This window comes from Erythrolamprus reginae, chromosome 2 (assembly GCF_031021105.1).
Source record: "Erythrolamprus reginae isolate rEryReg1 chromosome 2, rEryReg1.hap1, whole genome shotgun sequence".
Classification (NCBI taxonomy): Eukaryota; Metazoa; Chordata; class Lepidosauria; order Squamata; family Dipsadidae; genus Erythrolamprus; species Erythrolamprus reginae.
This window is the reverse complement of record NC_091951.1, coordinates 89729617-89749873: the sequence shown is the minus strand read 5'-3', so window position 1 is coordinate 89749873 and position 20257 is coordinate 89729617. Positions and strand designations below refer to the sequence as shown.

The 20257-nt window shown below is 37.5% G+C and overlaps 1 protein-coding gene across 1 annotated transcript in view; it reads left to right on the top strand.

The window, feature by feature from the left end:
• The window catches only part of LOC139160593 (inter-alpha-trypsin inhibitor heavy chain H3-like), a 28380-nt gene that overhangs the window by 5936 nt on the left and 2187 nt on the right, over nt 1-20257 (top strand). Inside the window, exons 9-18 of the mRNA XM_070738663.1 lie at nt 1378-1546; nt 1715-1840; nt 4887-5068; nt 8333-8518; nt 10895-11034; nt 11494-11693; nt 15124-15177; nt 15760-15873; nt 17345-17549; nt 19777-19949. Of these exons, the coding sequence (XP_070594764.1) occupies nt 1378-1546; nt 1715-1840; nt 4887-5068; nt 8333-8518; nt 10895-11034; nt 11494-11693; nt 15124-15177; nt 15760-15873; nt 17345-17549; nt 19777-19949 (1549 nt within the window). The remainder of the gene's footprint in view (nt 1-1377; nt 1547-1714; nt 1841-4886; nt 5069-8332; nt 8519-10894; nt 11035-11493; nt 11694-15123; nt 15178-15759; nt 15874-17344; nt 17550-19776; nt 19950-20257) is intronic.

Below are 20257 nucleotides of genomic sequence, written 5' to 3'. Positions count from 1 at the left end.
GCATTGGAATGAAATGTGACCATGTCAATTGATTTATTCAGCTTTACAACTAGGGTGAGAACCCAAAACAGTGAAAGTGAATACAGGAGGACCTTCTTCGACAAAACAGTTTGATTTTGAAATGGTCAGTTTGCATTTAAGCCATGAATCAATCTTTTCATGAATTATGTCAAGAATCAAAAAATTATTAAAAATAGATAAAAATCTCAATAACAGTAATATTTTTTGAAAGACTAACATGTTAGGAAGTTATCACTTAAAAACATTGTAGCTATTTCTCTATTAAAATTTCAATTTTATCTCAAACATCCTACCATTTCATAGGAAAAAAGCATAATTTGGAAAAGACTTATCCATTTTTATTTATGAAAAATACATATTAAATGTAATACTTATGATTCAGGGACAATGGCATAGAGCCTGACTGCTGCACAGTATTACTTATCTTTTTACTATGGTTGAGTGTTGCCTTAGTATGGAGATCTACCTTTCAAAAAAGACTAGTCCCCCCCCCCCCCCCCCCCTCAGTTAACATTTAGCTTTACAGTATATACCCTTGAGTTAAACCAGGGATCGGCAACTTTAAACAGTGAAAGAGCCATTTCCCACAGAAAAGAAAACACCGGGATCCTTTTGATATCTAAAATGAACATAACACTATATATATCATTTTTGCTCTTATGCTATTTATTAAAAACTATCATGTGTTGCATTTGTGAAATCAATGAACTGTTACAGAGAAAACATTTTTTTAATTTCTGCATGCAACAAAAATGTTTTGAACTCTGAAAAAAACAGATGGGTTGAAAAGCTCAATAAATCACATGCTGGCAGGTGTCGCACATTGGTGTTCATTATGCATATTTAGAGCAACAGAGAACCAGAGGAGAGGGATGAAAGAGCCACATGCAGCTCCAGAGCTGCAGGTTGCACAACCCTGGGTTAAAAAAATTGAAGATCTCAAGCGAACAAATTAAAGGATCTGTTGCATCATATGATATGGGTAGCAACAGCAGGACATCGGCATAACATCTGGACTTAGGAGCTGATAGCTTCTGCTTATAACAACTTAACTGACCATTCAAATATTTAAGGAGATAAACTCCTACAAAACAAAATATTGATTATTGGTGTAGGGAACTACATTATCTAAATAACCAGGAAAGTAAAAAAAATGAATTGTTTTCAATTGGCTAATAAACTATAATTAGCAAGAAAAGATCATAGAAATGTAATGTGCTGATATAAAGAGCTCACTTAGCTAAAAGGAACGCAGGGTGGAATAACCTCTGGAATAGCCAGATTAAATTATGGAGCAGAAATCCTTTGTTGAGTGTTGAGAGGTCCTTCAAATACTTTAAAAAAAAATAATTCTAGGCAAAGGAAGCCTTGACAAAAATAGTGGAAGACTTAAGAGAAGAAGATCATTTTAATATTATCCTGTTTGAAAGTTCAGCTTCAAAATGGAAGGATAACTTAATTCAAGCTACTCCAGAGAATGTGAACCAGTCAAAGGAATTTATTCAACAAATACGTGCGTCAGGAGGTAAGTAGAAAAAGAAAGAAAAGTGAAATTGCTATATTATGCAATTTCAATATTATGCAATGCAATAAGGTTAAAATAAAATGGCTATATTAAAAATCACTACATTAAAATTTTTGACTCTCCATTTTCCTATTCTAAAAAATTTGAAACCCCGCTTTCACGTTGTAGGAACAAATTTTCATGATGGTATAATGACTGGAATTGAAATACTGAATAAAGGCTATGAATTGAAATCTGTACCTGAAAGAAGTGCCTCTTTAGTTATCACATTATCTGATGGGGCGGCCAATGACGGTAAGTAGCTGAATGACTGATGAACATGGAAATAACATTACTCCAATCTCCTTGTTTTCACATAGTCTTCTCCATACTATATACCACAACCTCCAGTGATCGGGGATGGGTTTCTACTGGTGCGGTCCAGTGCGGCATTCTGGTAGAGACCTACTGATTGTGCAATTTAGCGTGACAGCTCTAGTGCTGTCTTTGCTGGTCTGTATGCACTGCCACCTCTTCTGGCTCTCTGAGCATGCACAGAAGTAAAATTGTCCATATGCGCATGCATGGAAGCAAAGTTGTGCTAGGGGATGCACGCATGCGTGAGTCAGGTTTGGATTCCTCCTATCTGCATACCAGGGCACTGCGCATGCATTACAAGGTTTCACATGCACGATTTTGCTTGCATGCATGCACAGAAGCAAAAAATCACCAAAAATTGCCAGTGGGCAAGCACCGCCTTATGCAATTTTGCTTCTACGCATGCGCAGAAGAAACTCCCCCCCCCCCAAAAAATATATTTTTTAGAAAAGACAGCACCGGAGTTATTGCTTGCAAATTGAGCAATTGGTGGGCCACTACTGGAGTACTGAACCTGGATACACTGGTAGGAATGCATCTCTGGCGCGAATGTACCACGCATTTACGCAAAGCATCCCAATGCGTACACAGTGCACTGGTAGGAAAAGGTAAGAGGAACTGGCCCCAGCTGGCGATCAATTGTCATCTTTATATCTTTGTGCTGTTACAAAGGATTAAAAAGAAGATGTTTTGTGTTCTTACATCTCACAAAAATATCCAAACCTTTTTCTCAGCTTGTGAGATTTGGGAGGCATTTACTGGCCAGTTAGAATCATGGACTTCCAAGAGGTTTCTTTCAGCAGAAATAGATCTAGTTCTACCTCCAGTATCTATGAAGAACTTGTCTGTGTGCTACTGGGCAGTTCCTTCCTACCCCAGAATACTGAATATTCATTATGAGAGGCATTACAGGAGTTTTGTGAGAAGCTCCCAGAAAGGCTCCAAAATGACTGCTAAACCTCTGAAGCTGCTGTCTGTCACCAGTTTCAGAGAATTTTGAAATGGGGTGAGAAGGTTATAATACAATACAGTGGTACCTCTACCTAAGAACATCTCTACTTGAGAACTTTTCTAGATAAGAACCAGGTGTTCAAGATTTTTTTGCCCCTTCTTAAGAACCATTTTTTTTAAAAAAACATAATCTTTATTAAATTTCTACATATAAAAACAGTCAAAACACAAAACATACAGAGAGAAAAAAAGAAAAAAGAATGAAAAATGGACAGACAAATGGGCTTAAAGCATATATGCTGTCAACCATATTGTTGACTATCATTGTCGAGTGACCTGATGTAATGTATAGGCTGTGGAATTGTGTACTTATTTTCTTTAGTTCTGAATAGTATAATTGTATTCATTTTAGGTACGAGTTTGTTTTTAGGGAAATTTTATGTTCCAACGATTTATGGTGCAGTGTTTCTATATTTTTGTTATGTTTGGGTAGGAAAGGAAGAAGTGTCTAGTATTACTTTTCAGTTAGGGTTTTTAATGTATTTTTTCTATTTGAGCCATTTGTACCAATTTTCCCATATTTTGTAAAATTTGGATTTATCTTTTTCCTGCAGTTCCAAAGTCATTTTAGTCATTTCTGCACACTCAAGGGCCTTTATAAAGCTTAAAGTTGTGAGCGCTGTTTAAGTACCTCTATTTAAGAATGCCTCTACTTAAGAACTTTTCTAGATAAGAACTGGATGTTCAAGAATTTTTTGCCTCTTCTTAAGAACCATTTTCTACTTAAGAACCCGAGCTTGGAAAAATTTCCCACGAAATTTGACAGCAGCACGAAGGCCCGGGCAGTTTCCTGCCATTCCCCCTTTAATCCCAGCCATCTCGGGCTTTTCTGGGCTGCCAGAGGAGCCTTTCGGTGGGCTTAAGGAGGCGTTGGCAGTCCAGAGCAAATGAAGCATTTTCCTTTCTCTGGGTGCTTGGAGAGTGAATAAACCTCTGCCAGTGCCCAGAGAAAAGAAACGCCTCCTTCACTCTGGGCAGCCCAGAGCAAACGGAGCGTTTTCCTTTCTCTGGGCACTTGGAGAGGGAATAAACTGCTTGGCTGTGGTGACTCCCTCATGCTTCCTCCCATACACCTGGCGTGAGGTTGCCTCCCAGAGCGTCTGGGCGTGGAAAAGCAAAACAGGGTGCTTCGCCCCGGCTGGATCAACTCAACTTCAGCCAAACTGAGGAGTCACCACAGTGAAGGAAAGGCACTGGCTACAAAGTGAGCGAGCGAGAGGAAAGGGGAGCCCTTCAGCATGGGAAGGAAGAGGAAGAAGGTTCCCCCTTCTCATCCATCTGGGTTTCTCTCTTTGGTGCAGTGTATGGGAGGCCTCCTTGCACTGGGTATATGGGAGGCACGTGCTCCTCCTCGCTGCCTCAAAGTCCCTCTTTTTTAAAAAAAATCTTAAAGTTTTGGATTTTTTTGATTCCCCTCACCTCACCTTCTTCTTTTGGCAGCGACTGCCCTCCTCCTCCTCTTCCTCCTCCTCCTCCCACCCAAATTCCGAGCTTTTATTTCTTTCCTAATGGCATGCATTATTTGCTTTTACATTGATTCCTATGGGAAAAATTGCTTCTACTTACAAACTTTTCTACTTAAGAACCTGGTCACGGAACGAATTAAGTTCTTAAGTAGAAGTACCACTGTACAGTACATCTAATAAACAGCAACAGTTTGCCCCATGGAAAAAGGCTGTAAGGAAGGAAAAAGGAATCAGATTACAACATTATTATCTCTCTTTCAAACCATTAGGAGGAGAGTTTGAAGCTGAAAGTTAGGAAGTTGTAGAGCAGAGGTCTTCAAATTTGGCAACTTTTTAAGACTTGGGGACTTCAACTCCCAGTATTTTCCAGCCAGCATAGTCAAAGTTGCAAAGTTTGGGGACCCCTGTGGTAGAGCCTTTTATTAAAGTTACAGGATTGCTCTGTCCACAAACACATTTCAGATCATTGTACTATTTAACTGTGCTTTGTGATCCTTTCTGTGCAGGTGTAACAGATCCCACACAGATTCAAGAAAATGTTAAGAATGCAACTAAAGGACAATATCCTATATACAATCTTGGATTTGGTTATGATCTTGATTATGCATTTTTAGAGAGAATAGCAAGAGAAAACAATGGTGTCGCTCGCCGCATCTATGCAGACTCAGATGCAGCCTTGCAACTACAGGTAGAAAAATAAGCATATGAAAGGTTGATAATTTATATTTATGATGAAATATTTCTGCAGTAGAGAAAGGACACTGAATAAAACGCTACCCTTACTTGGATTCAGACATGAGAAAGAAACACAGATGTTTCTTTTCGCCTCCTATTTATCCCAATTTCATTTGGTAGCAGCTTCTATTGGTCATGATATGTATTGATACTTCAGCAGAGTACCATGGTGGCCTAGCAGTGAAGACACTCACCTCCTATTTGGAAGGTTTAGAGTTCAATCCTAGGTAGCGGCAGATGTTTCTCGCCCCCCCCCCCAAAAAAAAAATCTGCTGCAAACTCAACTTAAATATGACTTTAGTAATCGAGTTATTGAAGCGTGGAATTCACTACCGGACTCTGTAGTATCATCCCCTAACCCCCAACTTTTAACCCTTAGACTATCCACAGTTGACCTCTCCAGATTCCTAAGAGGTCAGGAAGGGGCATACATAAGCGCACTAGAGTGCCTTCCAACCCCTGTCCTATAGTCTCTCCTATATCTCGTATTTCTTCTCTACTATATCCTCTATAACCTTCATTGTGTATTATTGTGTATTGGACAAAATAAATAAATAAAAATTAAAAAAAATTAAAAAATAGTCATCAGGAAGGTTATCCAGCCATTAAATGCTCTGCTATACCTAGTCATCCTGACTCTACTCTGGATTAAAGGACTACTGGGTCACAAAAGAAGACAATATTGATTCTACAACAAGAAGGGCAGTTTGTACATCATGGCTACCAAAAGTTAGAAATTTGTGCCATATCCTCTCACTGATATAAGATCTGCTGCCAGCTAGAATCTTGCTCTACGTTGTTCAGCCTTTCGTTGAATTCTTAAGCAATATGACATGGAAAGACAAAATTTATTTATTTATCATTTACTTATTAGGATTTGTCAAACAAAAATGAGAACTAGAATAAAAGAAAAAAAATACAATGACAGGGACAATTAGCATGTTTATGCACTTCTGCATACGCCCTAAATAAGAGCACATAATTCAGCTTTCTCCAACCTGATGCCTACAGTATATATTATAATCTTGTTATGATTCCTGCCTCCCTTGCTTAAAGGGTCTTGGTTGGGCAAAATAGACATAACTCTTAGATTTTTCATTCTATCTGATAAATTTATTTTCTTATCAAGCAGAGAAAGACCACTAATTATTCTTTTCGGTTACAAAAGGCCATGAAGGAAATAATACCTCATCCCATCCTCAAGGAGAGATCTGTAGAATCTGAATGTAATCAAGAGATATTAGCATATATGTTATGCTAATATGTTATGCATATTAAACACGATTTAAGTATTGCCCACAAGATCATATGCTGCAACGTCCTTCCGGTCAACGACTACTTCAGCTTCAACAGCAACAACACAAGAGCACGCAACAGATTCAAACTTAATATTAACCGCTCCAAACTTGACTGTAAAAAATATGCCTTTAACAATCGAGTTGTTGAAGCGTGGAATTCATTGCCGGATTCAGTGGTGTCAGCCCCCAGCCCCCAACATTTCTCCCTTAGACTCTCCACGATTGACCTCTCCAGGTTCCTAAGAGGCCAGTAAGGGGCGTACATAAGTGAACTGATGTGCCTATCGTCCCCTGTCCAATTGTCTTTCCTTATCTCATATATCATATATTTTCTCTCCTTCCCTTCTATTTCTCTTCTTTCTTACTTAATGTCTATTCTCTTTCATATGTGTTGTATATTGGACAAAGAATAAATAAATAAATAAATAAAAAAATGTCCCTCCCACAATTTGGTGATGAACTCAGAATATGAGTTCAGTAAGGGGCTTGTATAAGTGCATTAATGTCCCTCCCGACTCCTGTCCTATTGTCTCAACTATATCTCATGTATCTTCTCTTCTATACCTATATCTTTTCCTCTATTCTCTCATTGATATATTTTATTCCTATACTCTCTCCTCTTTTCTTTCTCTAATATATTTTACTTGAAGGTATCCCCTATTACCTTCATTGTGTATTATTATGCATTGGACAAAACAAACAAACAAAGAAACAAATATTTACATACCATCAAACATAGAAAATATAGGAATCCATTGTAAATAATACGTTTCATCATTCTATCAGTTAATTTTCTAAAATAGTCCTCTACCTAATAGATAAAGCATCACAGGGGCCAACAAGGTGCATCTTTTTCTGTAGTTTTTGGCTAGATTCTGACCCCAGCCAACACTTCCCCTTATTTCTGGCCTATTGCAAAAGAATCAGCCCAGCCCAGTGAGATGAAACTTTAATTCCTTCTCAGACAACTGACTACTATTAACCATGATGGTTCAGTGGTTAAAATGCAATAATTCAGGCTACTTCTGCTGACTGCCAGCAGTTTGGCAGTTCAATTCTCATTGGCTCAAGGTTGACTCAGCCTTCCATCCTTCCGAGGTGGGTAAAATGAGGATTCCGATTATTGGGGGCAATATACTGACACTGTAAACCACTTTAAAGGGGGGGTGTAAAGCATTCTGAGTTATAAAAGTGTTATATTGCTTTTTCATTCTATATCATACTTCATACTTTCCTGGCAAAATTAATAAGAAGTGAAAGGCTGGGTAAAAAAGCTAGAAAAAGTAGTTAGTTTAAATCTGTGTCCCATTAAAAATGTTGGTTTCTTTCTTTGAAAAAGCTGCTCACATCAGAAAAATTTACCTCATGAGAGCCTACATCAGGGACTCTATATGATGAATGAAAGTAGACCTTTTAATTTTTTTAAAAAAAGATTATTTAGCAATCAATGGTTTGGAAAAATAGGAAAGGATGTCCAGAAAGGCTTTCTGGTAGTAAAATTGTGAATGAAAAGAATTACATATTTTTCTGTGATTAAAAAAACAAAACAAAACTCAACAGATCTGAAAACTGTTTTATCAAAATGTATAGTAAAACAGTCGTAATTTTTGTACTGCACATGTTTAATGTTATTGCTACATCTAAACGTACATGGTTAATCCTTCATTTCATGGAGTCTTCCTTTTTCATTATCTGTACAAAATTGTAGATGACAAAAAAGACAAGATTTTTAAAGAGTCAAGACTTTCAATGACAGTTTTGTTTTCCAGGGTACATTTCCAGGGTGGTCTAGATTCAGATAACAAAAAAGTACTGTGGCTAAAAAAAGCAACCTCTTATTTCCAATATTTTGATTTTGAGAATAAATATCCTTTTAGTGTTACAGTTTATAATAACTCTAATATCTATTTTGTTCCCAGGGTTTTTATGATGAAGTAGCCAATCCTCTGCTTACTGAAGTGGAGTTAGACTATAAGGAAAACGCCATCTCAGATTTGACTCAAAATTGTTTTAAACATTATTATGATGGTTCTGAAATAGTTGTGGCTGGACGTATTACAGACAATGACCTGAACAGTATCACAGCAGAAGTAAAAGCTCAAGGGGTAAGTATCTTTGAAGTCCAACATTCCTCAAGATATTGTTATAATATTCCACTTTTTATAACACAACCCCCCCCCATAATTCCAGAACAATATTTTCCGGACACTGCTGAGGGAATAGATACCCCAGGGTAAATCATTAGGTAGTTTGTCTGCTTCTATCAATGTTCGAAAAGTCAGAATGAATCTTGAAAATTTTGTTTTTGGAGATGGTCTCTATTTATATTGCAATATTATGCTGACTCTGTAAACTGCTTAGAGAGGGCTGTAAAAGTACTGTGAAAGTGGTATACAGTGGTACCTCGAGATACGAGTTTAATTCGTTCCGGACCTGGGCTCTTAAGTCGAGCAGCTCTTATCTCGAACGACTTTTCCCCATAGGAATTAATGTAAATAATTTTAATTGGTTCCAGCCCTCAAAAAACTCACAAAGTTAGTCTAAATTATGCAGAAAGACATGTTTTTAATGAAGAAATGTACATGTACATATAAATGAATAATGAAGTTTCTTTCACTTAACTTGTAAACTTTCTTAAACTTTTAAATTTACATATGTTCAACTTCTCTGCCACCCAATCCTGTAGGACAGAGGTCCCCAACCCTTTTTGCACCAGGGACCGGCTTTAAGCGATCAAGAGAGGAATGGGTGAATGAATGGACGGAGGGTGGGAAGGAAGGAAGGAAAGAGGGAAGGGACAGGAACAGAGGAAGGAAGCAAGGAAACTTATGAAAGGGGAGAGTAAGAGAGGAATGAGTGAAGGGAGGGAGGGAGGGAGGGAAGAAGGTGGGAAGGAGAAAGAAAAGAAGAAATAGAGGAAGGGAAGGTAAAAGAGAGAAAGAAAAAGAGCAAGAAAGAAAGCAAGAAAGAAAGAAAGCAAGAAAGGGGGAAGGGACAGGAACAGAGGAAGGAAGCAAGGAAACTTATGAAAGGGGAGAGTAAGAGAGGAATGAGTGAAGGGAGGGAGGGAGGGAAGAAGTTGGGAAGGAGAAAGAAAAGAAGAAATAGAGGAATGGAAGGTAAAAGAGAGAAAGAAAGAAAGAAAGAAAGAAAGAAAGAAAGAAAGAAAGAAAGAAAGGGGGAAGGGACAGGAACAGAGGAAGGAAGCAAGGAAACTTATGAAAGGGGAGAGTAAGAGAGGAATGAGTGAAGGGAGGGAGGGAAGAAGGTGGGAAGGAGAAAGAAAAGAAGAAATAGAGGAAGGGAAGGTAAAAGAGAGAAAGAAAAAGAGCAAGAAAGAAAGAAAGAAAGAAAGAAAGAAAGGGGGAAGGGACAGGAACAGAGGAAGGAAGCAAGGAAACTTATGAAAGGGGAGAGTAAGAGAGGAATGAGTGAAGGGAGGGAGGGAAGAAGGTGGGAAGGAGAAAGAAAAGAAGAAATAGAGGAAGGGAAGGTAAAAGAGAGAAAGAAAAAGAGAAAGAAAGAAAGCTGCAAGCACCCCCCCGAGCCCCCCAGGCCGGCTGCAACCTTTTAAAACACGCGCGCCGCTTCGCAGCTGTCTCCTGAAGCCGAACGCGGAAGTTAGCGTTTGGCTTCAGGAGACAGCTCCTTGGCGCTTGTATCTCGAATTTGGGCTTGTAAGTAGAACAAAAATATCTCTCCCCTCCCAGCTCTTATCTCGAGTTGCTCTTAAGTAGAGCAGCTCTTATGTCGGGGTTCCACTGTATAAGTCTAAGTGCTATTGCTATTAATACCTAGCCAAACTGAATTTAAACAGCTAAACCATATGCAATACATACATCCTCGTTTAAATATCAGCTTCACCTGTCATAAGACTCACACAAAGTGTTTTCAGGGATAAATATTATCACTAGTTTACATGGCTAAAAGCTATATGGTCATGTTGAGCCTGGGTGACAAATAAAGTATTATCCACTCAGCACAAAGTACTGAAAGGGGAATGATGGCATCTTTTCCATCTAACCAGTGTTATTCAGAGGTTTTGTTGAGTTGCAGCATACTTCATCAGATGCATTGAGTGTCTAGACTGGTATAAGATTTAATTTGAGATTTGGCAAGGAGAAGAAAAGAGATATATATTTGTTTATTATTGGAAAAATGGTTATATAGTGATTACATAGCAACCCAGCTTGTACCAAACTCAAAACAACAGACAAACCCACATTTATGTACAGTAAAATATTAAAATTAAAATATAAATTACTTGCAAGACAGGACAGATATCTTCTCAATAATTGTAATGTGTTAGAAACCCATGGGGTTAACTGAGACCTTTAAAGATTGCCTGAAATATTTTGATACATGTGATTTTAACCATCTGTTGCTCAATGTACATAAATATAGAAATAAACACTTGTATGAAAGTGTACTGCTGAAAAATTATAGTGCAATTACAAATATAATCCTTTTCTTTGGTCTAGGCACTAAATGAGGTGACTTATACTGAACAAGCTGATGTTGAGGAAACAGTCAAAGCTTTTGAAGAGCAACAATACATATTTGGGGAATATATTGAGAGATTCTGGGCTTATCTTACCATTCAACAACTTCTAGAAGCACGGTAATATAGGACTTTTTCAACTTTGTGATTACTCCATGAGGAACAGTAAATCAATCACTTTAAATCACTTTCTGGAGAAATATTATACTTTAGGGAAAATTAGTTTCATTGGTTTCATTCAATAATGCCAGGAATGGACTAGTAGGTTTTTCATCATTTTTGGCCATCATATTTGGCCCAGGTTAAATTGCTTCAGATAATGCAAGATATTTATTGCAGATCTTCTAACTTCATATTAGAGTTTAATAAGCTTAGTTTTAAGTCCCAGGTATTTCTTTCTTCTTTCAGAAGACAAGTCTTTTGTTTCGAAAGTATTCATGAGGCTCATATACTATTTATTTTATTATTTAGAACAATTTACAGTATGTTTGTGCATTTCAGGGTGGAAGAATATTGAATAATTAATATTATCATGATTAAAACAGTTTCTAAATGCTTCTCCAATGTCCTTGCTTTTAGTTCTGTAGCAAAGGGAGATGAAAAGGGAAATATTACTGCTAAAGCCCTGGAGTTGTCTCTAAGATATAAATTTGTGACTCCATTAACATCTATGGTTGTCACAAAGCCAGAAGACAATGAAGAAAAGGAAGCAATTGCTGACAAACCCACAGAAGGTACCGATATTGTCATAAGGACATTAGTCTATTTGGCTTTTAATCGTTTGGGGGCAATATTCAAAATATTTACTATTGAACTATTCGAGAATATCCTGGAACAATAGATTGTATGCTATCCCCTTAGATTAGGATGGGGAAGCATGAATTTTGTGATGTGTGCTTTTTAGCAGCATCTTCAAAAGGCCAAGGGGGAGCAGATTGATATCAACAGCATCATGGCATGGAAACACAAGCTCCACCTCTTTTCTACTTGCGTTTTTACATTACATGTACAGTATTTCCCAATGGAGAAGAACTTGAGAAGAAAAATCTCACAATATGGCTTTTGTCATCTTTTGTTCTCATTTTTTTACATTTTAACTTAAATATTTTCAAAACACAGTTCAAAAATTAAACAAAAAAATTATCAGTAGAAATGAGATTTTTAGCAATCTCTTGCTATAGCAATGTTTTTCAGTTTTGGCAGGGGTGGGCTATTGCCCAGATGTGGGGGGGATGCAGTGAGATTTTGCAGAAATTTCACACGCCTGAGCGTCCCCTTATGAGATTTTGCTTCTGCACATGTGCAGGAAGCAAAAATAAAATAAAATAAATAAATAAATAAATAAATAAATAAATAAATAAATAAATAAATAAATAAATAAATAAATAAACAAACAAACAAACAAACAAACAAACAAACAAACAAACAAACAAACAAACCTCCTCGATCCACAGCTCACATTAGAAAAACACCTTTCAGCTGTGGCGAGGGGGGCGTTTGCCCAGGTTCGCCTGGTGCGCCAGTTGCGGCCCTATTTGGACCGGGAGTCATTGCTCACAGTCACTCATGCCCTCATCACCTCGAGGCTCGACTACTGTAACGCTCTCTACATGGGGCTACCTTTGAAAAGTGTTCGGAAACTTCAGATCGTGCAGAATGCAGCTGCGAGAGCAATTATGGGCTTCTCCAAGTATGCCCATATCACTCCAACACTCCGCAGTCTGCATTGGCTGCCGATCAGTTTCCGGTCACAATTCAAAGTGTTGGTTATGACCTATAAAGCCCTTCATGGCACCGGACCAGAATATCTTCGGGACCGCCTCCTGCCGCACGAATCCCAGCGACCGGTTAGGTCCCACAGAGTTGGCCTTCTCCGGGTCCCGTCGACTAAACAATGTCGTCTGGCGGGACCCAGGGGAAGAGCCTTCTCTGTGGGGGCCCCGACCCTCTGGAACCAGCTCCCCCCTGAGATTAGGATTGCCCCCACCCTCCCTGCCTTTCGTAAACTCCTTAAGACCCACCTTTGCCGTCAGGCATGGGGGAACTAAAACACCTCCCCCTTGCCCATGTTGTTTTGTTGATTGATTGACTGTGTGCCTGTTTTTTATATATACTGTTTTTTATGAGATTATTAATTTCAATTGGAATCTGGATGGGTGGGCATTGGATTTGGTATTGTGTACTGTACTGTTTTTTATTATTGTTGTGAGCCGCCCCGAGTTTGCGGAGAGGGGCGGCATATAAATCCAATAAACCTAAAACCTAACCTAAACCTAAACCTAACCAAACAAACAAACAAACAAACAAGAAACATGGTGGCACTCAAAGGAGCGGTTGTGTGCAAATTCCTCAATCTGGCAGCCACTACTGGTGTGCAGTCGCCTACCGCACCAGTACCAACCTATCCCTGTTCAAATAAACCTATCTGCTCACCTCATCACAGTTGTTCTTTCAGTTGATCTCTTCCTTCTCAAAGGAAGTTGTAGCTTAAAGCCCACCTTGAAATGAAAGAATTGCAAACGGAAATGTATCGTCCCTATCAGATGAGATTTATCTCTAGAAGAATGAAAGGAAATCTTGATGCTGCAGCTTTGCTAAATAACTGCATGAAATGAATCAATGGAGGAAGGGGAATGGGGTGATTTTATGTATAAACTATATTTTGTAATATGAGTAATTGGAGAAGACTTTGGGTCAAGCCTTTTTAAAAGAAAGTAGCTGTTTACTTGAATACGTTTTTAGAAAAAATAAAAATATCTGCCTAAAGACATGTAATTGACATTGTGAATAGACTGGCAATGAAACTGCCAGTCTATTCTTATTGAGATAGGTGAACTATAATTTTTTGCAGTCAAACTAGTTTACCACAAAAATTAATGTTTCTCTTTCTCTCTCCCTCTATTCCTCCATCATTTATCATCATTGGAAACAGCTGAAGGTAAATTGAGTTGCAATTCTTTGCCTTGGTTCTATATGAATATGAGCCTATTATAAAATGTTATTTTGAATAGTGACTTCAAGACCTAATCGAAAAGAAGCAAATAAAGCAATAATAAGTCAATGGTGTTTTAAATAAGTTTACCTCAAATCTCACGCCTTCCCACCCTATTGGTCAGCACTCACTCTCTCTCTCTCTCTTCTCCCTTCTCTCTCTCCCTCCCTCTCTCTCTCTCTTTCCTTCCTGGGAAATTCAAGGTAAATTCAACTCCAATTCTTTCTTACATATTTCATACCTTGCCATTCCATTGGTCAGGTTTATTGGAGTGTTATTTAAGCTCCTTGTTTTGCTATCTGTTTAAGATGTAATCTGTACATTTTCACAATGGAATGTAATTTATTTTTTTTAAGTCCAAAACAAGATGTTGACACATGTGCAGCACTGGAAACTCAGTTTCTGTGCATGTGCAGAAAGACAATAAAACCCAGAAAAAATTGAAAAATAAAAATAAAAAGAGAACTCAATTTTTTTTTTAAAAAAAAAATTGGCATCGACCGAACCAGTTTTGTGACATCATTGTGACATCACCAGCGGTTTGCTACTGGTTCAGGCGAACTGGTCCGAACTGGGAGGAACCCACCTCTGGGACCATTGTGGTAATATGGCACTTATGGGTAAGGAAGAGTTTGATGGTGTAGTGAGGTGTAGAGGCTTTTTAAGTGATAAAGAAAATCAGGGAAATATCTCTTACAACTTTATACAATGAATGAGATAATTCCTATCCATCAGTAAATCACAGGTGAATAATCCATTGCCCAAGGTTACAGAAGACTTCAAACTTTTTGCTTTCTTTTGGACAAAGCATCTTACCGTAATTACCCAATAGTGAAAAGAAGCGATCTTCTATTATTCTGAGGCACAAAAAACATGAATTCTGTGCAGGGTAAACTTTAATTAGGTGTAATTTCTGAAGCACTCTACTCAGACCAAGAAAAAACAGAAACAAAAGGGAAAAAAACCAAAAAAGCATAAAATCTCAACTCTTGAACATGCAAAATATCCACACAGATTTCATCTTATTACTTGGTTTTCCGATTGTCCTTCCTTCAAATGTTATGTAATTCTTACCTCCCTTCAAATATTGCCTTTCCCTGACCCAAATGTGAACCTGGCCTTCAAAGCTGTTATTGAAATGGAGCAGAATGTTAACTGATATCCCTACAATCACAACATGTGGGAACAATGTTTTTTCTTTTACTTTTATGCAGGAGGGCAACCTGTCTCCAGCTATCAAGCTCCAGCTGCCCCTTACTATTATTCTAGTGGTAAGTTTCTTTTTTAGAGTTCATAAATGCCCCCCCCCTCTCTCGCACACACACACGCACAGTGATTAATATCAATAGTAAGGGGAAAAATCTAAATCTTTCTGAGATTCTGGAGAGTGAATCCATGAAGTAAAGTAAACAAAAAGGTTTCAGGTCTTCCTGTTTCAGATAGAACAGCCAACTTTGGGAAGTGGACTAGAACATCTCACGCCACATCTTAAAATGGGAAGCTAATCAAGGCACAATTGCTGCCTGTGAAAGACACGGGACTTATTTTTTTCTGAGCTCCCTCAATCATCAACTAGAGATGGTTACGTCACAAGAAAGTAAAATCAATGACCTCCTCTTCTCAATTTCCAACGTTGGATTAAGGCTAAGGCCCATGTTACAATAATGTTGCCCTGGATGTTCTTTCTACTGTAAGGGCACTGCAGAAATATACTGAATAGAAACTCTGTATCTTTCTATACATTTTATTCTACATTCTACTGTTTTATTTTAAATGATACACACACACAAAATCATAGAAATAAAATGCCCCATTGATGGAAGCATGATTTTGATGTAATTTCTTCTTTGCAGTTGATGGAGACCCACACTTTATCATAGCCGTACCCCAGAAAGAAGATGCCCTTTGTTTCAATATTAATGAAGAGCCAGGGATAGTGTTAAATTTGATAAGAGATCCAGTTACAGGTGAGCCTTTCTTTTCTGAAACTGTGATTATAAGTAAAAAAGATATTGCACTCCTAGATCAGTTCATTGCCTATCTAATTCCATTTGATTTCTTTGAGGTCTCTTTTCCTTTGGATAAAGAATTTCCATACTATACGGTGAACTTTAGCTGCCACTGTCTTTGATATTTGACTAATACTAAGGAAGCTTCTACTACTCTCTTCACAAGTCTTGTTTAAGTGTTATGAATCCAGAATGCTTGCCACACAGGATATATACTGTACATACTGGTGTTGCCATATTGTTAGATTAGTTGCTGACAATCCCATACAGTGGAACTTCTTCTTAAGAACTTAATTCATTCCGTGACCAGGTTCTTAAGTAGAAAAGTTTGTAAGTAGAAGCAATTTTTCCCATAGGAATCAATGTAAAAGCAAATAATGCGTGCAAAACCATTAGGAAAGAAATAAACTCTCGGAACTTGGGTGGTAGGAGGAGAAGGAAGAAGAGGAGGAGGAGGAGTACAGTCGCTGCCAAAAGAAGAATGTGAGGTGAGGGGAATAAAAAAACTCCAAACTTTAAGGCTTTTTTTTTAAAAAAAAAGAGGGATTGAGGCGGGGAGGAGGAGCCTGCACCTCCCATACACCCAGCACGAGGCTGCCTCCCATACACAGCGCCAGAGAGAAAAACCCAGGGGGAATGGCAGGAAACTGGCTGGGCCTTCATGTCACTCTGAAACTTCCTGGGAAAATTTTCTGGGCTTGGGTTCTTGAGTAGAAAATGGTTCTTAAGAAGAGGCAAAAACATCTTGACCACCCGTTTCTTATCTAGAAATGTTCTTAAGTGGAGGCGTTCGTAGGTAGAGGTACCACTGTATTCTAAAGTCTGCTATAGCAGCACAGGTAGATAGTAAAAGTATCACTACAGAACCCCAATACACTATAACTTTCCTCCCCTTTTCAATCCACGAGGAGTAATTATCATGCTTTGGCTAGGTTATTATTGAAAAAACAAGCTATCAAATGATCATATAAGAGATAATGTAGGTATTCAAAATTTGAATGCCAATTCCGTTAGCTTTCCATAAAGCTTTAAAGACATGGCTATTCTCTCATGCCTGGGGTGCTATATGCATCAAGACCCCTAGCTCCTAGCTATATTGTTAACAAGCCAGATATCTTGCTTTTGCATGTGCTTTGAATTAGATGTTTTAATGTAGTATATTGCCTTAATGGTTTTAATAATAAAAACAGTAGTTTTTATTATTTTAAAAGGTTTAATATTTTAATTGCAATGTATGTTTTTCAATTATGAGCCACCCAGAGTTATTGACTGAGCTCGGTGGCTATAGAAATCAAGTAAACAACTTTTAATTTGAATCAATCCCTGTTTAACAAAAATACATATTCTGCCTTCTGGAAACCAGGAAAAGACCTATTTTAAAAATATGATACACAAAAATCATCCCTTTAAAATCACTTCTGGATTTTAGGTATGACCGTCAATGGACAGCTTATTGGTGATAAAAAGAGCATCAACAATGTAATACCACAGAATACGTATTTTGGAAAACTTGGGATTGTAGTTATGAATCGGAATGTAAGCCTTGAAATAACAACTCAAAATATCATCCTTCAAAATGGTGTGAAAAGGAAAGTATTCAGATGGCTTGATGAAGTTACCTTACAACAACCTGGGTGAGCTATTCAAACCTCTAATATATAAAAGTGTTATTTCTAAATCAGGGATTTATTTATTTATTTATTTATTTATTTATTTAGTTAGTTAGTTAGTTAGTTAGTTAGTTAGTTAGTTAGTTAGTTAGTCCAATACACAATGAGGGTTTTAGTGGGTATATATCTATATACACATAGTGAAATACATGATGAAGGTTATAGAGGAGATACTCATAGTAAAATGTATCTAAGAAATAATAGAAAAGAAAATACAGTAATAGAACATATCTGAAAGAATAGAAGAAGAGATATAGGAATAGAAGAAAGGAATAGGAGATATAGGAGAGCAATAGGACAGGGGACGGAAGGCACTCTAGTGCACTTGTACTCGCCCCTTACTGACCTCTTAGGAATCTGGATAGGTCAACAGTAGATAATCTAAGGATGGGTGACTTAAAGCTTCTGTAATTTTGCATATCTTTTGGCAAGATACCAGGTCATATTTCTGACAAGTTATCTTTATTTGTTTACCAAATGTAATGAGAGGGGGAGGGAAAGAATGTCAGAAATGGATGTTCCCACCCACTGTTTCTATGTCTGTCCTCCCTTTGGGCTCTGCTCTTCATCTCTGCTTGTTTCAATTCTGTTAACAATGCATTCCCCCAACAGACTAACCCTGAAAGGAGGTGACCTTTACAAGGAAAGAAATTTGCCCAGTCCTAATATACACAAAGTGGGGAAGGATATAAACAAAGAGATTTAAATAAATTCAGCTACAGAGAAAGGCAGCACACTATAACTTTGTTTGCAAATATGAAACATTTTTATAAGGTTTTAATTTTTTTAATAAAAATTAGCTGCAACCTTGATAAATATGAGTCAGTTGCCAAATGTTGCTCAGCCATGGGGATCCTGCATTAAGTTGCTTTTTCAGTAACTTCAGTTACTAAATGATTGGTTGTAATTTAAGGATTACCTGCACAGATATCACATATTTTCATTTATCTATGAAAATGTACCTTCCTAAAGTAAGCTACATACATCTATGTCCCTATATATATTTAAAAGCTGGATTTTCTGGGACTGGTTTCAGCTACAGTGGATAAACCTAATCTACAAATGGAGAAATTGGTATTATACAAATTTTTATGGACATTTATATTTTTGAAACTGAATTTTTAATTGCAATTATTAACCAGTACGTTTATACTTTTGCCTATCTTCTCTTGTGAATGGGAAGTAAATTCAACTTGCTCTTGGTTTCAAATAAATGTTCTATCATTTATTTAATACAAATATTTCAGAAAAAAATAGGGGAACCCTTGAGACTTCCTGCACTTTTCTTAATTGCTTTGGTATATGAACAAAAACTCTTCCACCACCACCCCGCCTTCAAATAGCATTGGAAAAACAGGAAATAATAATAATATATACAAATACTATGTATACTGTCCAGAGCCACGATGTGAGATGTGTGGATATACAGATGTGTTTAAATAAAGAAATAAAACCATATTTGGGTATCCAGATCTAGACAATTGTATGGAAGGAAACTTTTGTATCTGGAATGACTTGCTTTCTATAGCAATTGTCCATAAAGGCCAATGTTTGCAAGTCAAAATTGTTAGGTGCTTGCAAGTTAGAAGGATAGACTAAAATTGTCATATGTTCAGTCTAGTGTAGACTTGGAACTTTATGGCTCTTTGGCCACTTCTGACCATTTGCCTGTCCATATCTGGCCTGTGTTTTGAAAACAAATGTTTGCTTGTTTCCAGTTTACGTCTCTCCATGCATGCCTACATATCTTCACAACTCTATTTTTTTGATCCTCCACAACAGTCCCAATTTCTCATGTGGCCGATTGGGGAAATTAATTGCCCACCTCTGGTTTAGTGTGCTATGTCCATAGTGATCCTGGCTGAAATTCAGGCTAACCCCTAGAGCTAGTAAACAGCATAATGTAATCAGAGCAATTATTTCAGCTGAGTGGTTTATTTGCTTTGCTCTATTTCAGCGTACTTCATTGGTGAATGAATGGATAACTTCATCATTTAATAAGGTTTAGGGCCAGAATTGATAGGATATGGGAGAATTTAATGCTGGGATTCATTTAAACAATAGCCGTATGCTTACTGATGCCTTCTCCAGAAATGGTTCACCCCTTGCAACCAATTTCTATAATTTGAATCTTTGTATCATGCATACTAATAATCATGTTTTTCTGCTTGGTTTCTCTTTTCCCACTTAGTTTGACACTAATAATCAAACGAAAACGAAGCGTAGAGGTTTCGATGGATAACGGAGCAAAGTTTGTTGTTGTTCTACACCAAGTGTGGAAGAAGCATCCACTACATCGAGATTTCCTAGGATTTTATATGGAGGATAGTCACAGGTTTTCTGAACAAACCCATGGTTTACTAGGTAACACAAAGATGTTATTCTAAGGATTTTCTTAGATTTTCGTGTTTTTTCCACCACTTTTCTTTCATAACGCATATATTATTCTGACATGGCATGAGGTTAAACTCCTGACTGGCTTGGCATGAGATTAAATTGGTTTGGCATTGATTTGGCATGAGATTACAAAGGTGTGGGTTTTTAAAAAATTATTATTATGAGTAATGTCCAATTTAGTTTACTATTCAACGCCTATATCCAGATTAGAGCACACTATCTGACATAGATAGCAATAAATGCATCCTGCTGTTTATTTATTAAAGATCAGCAAA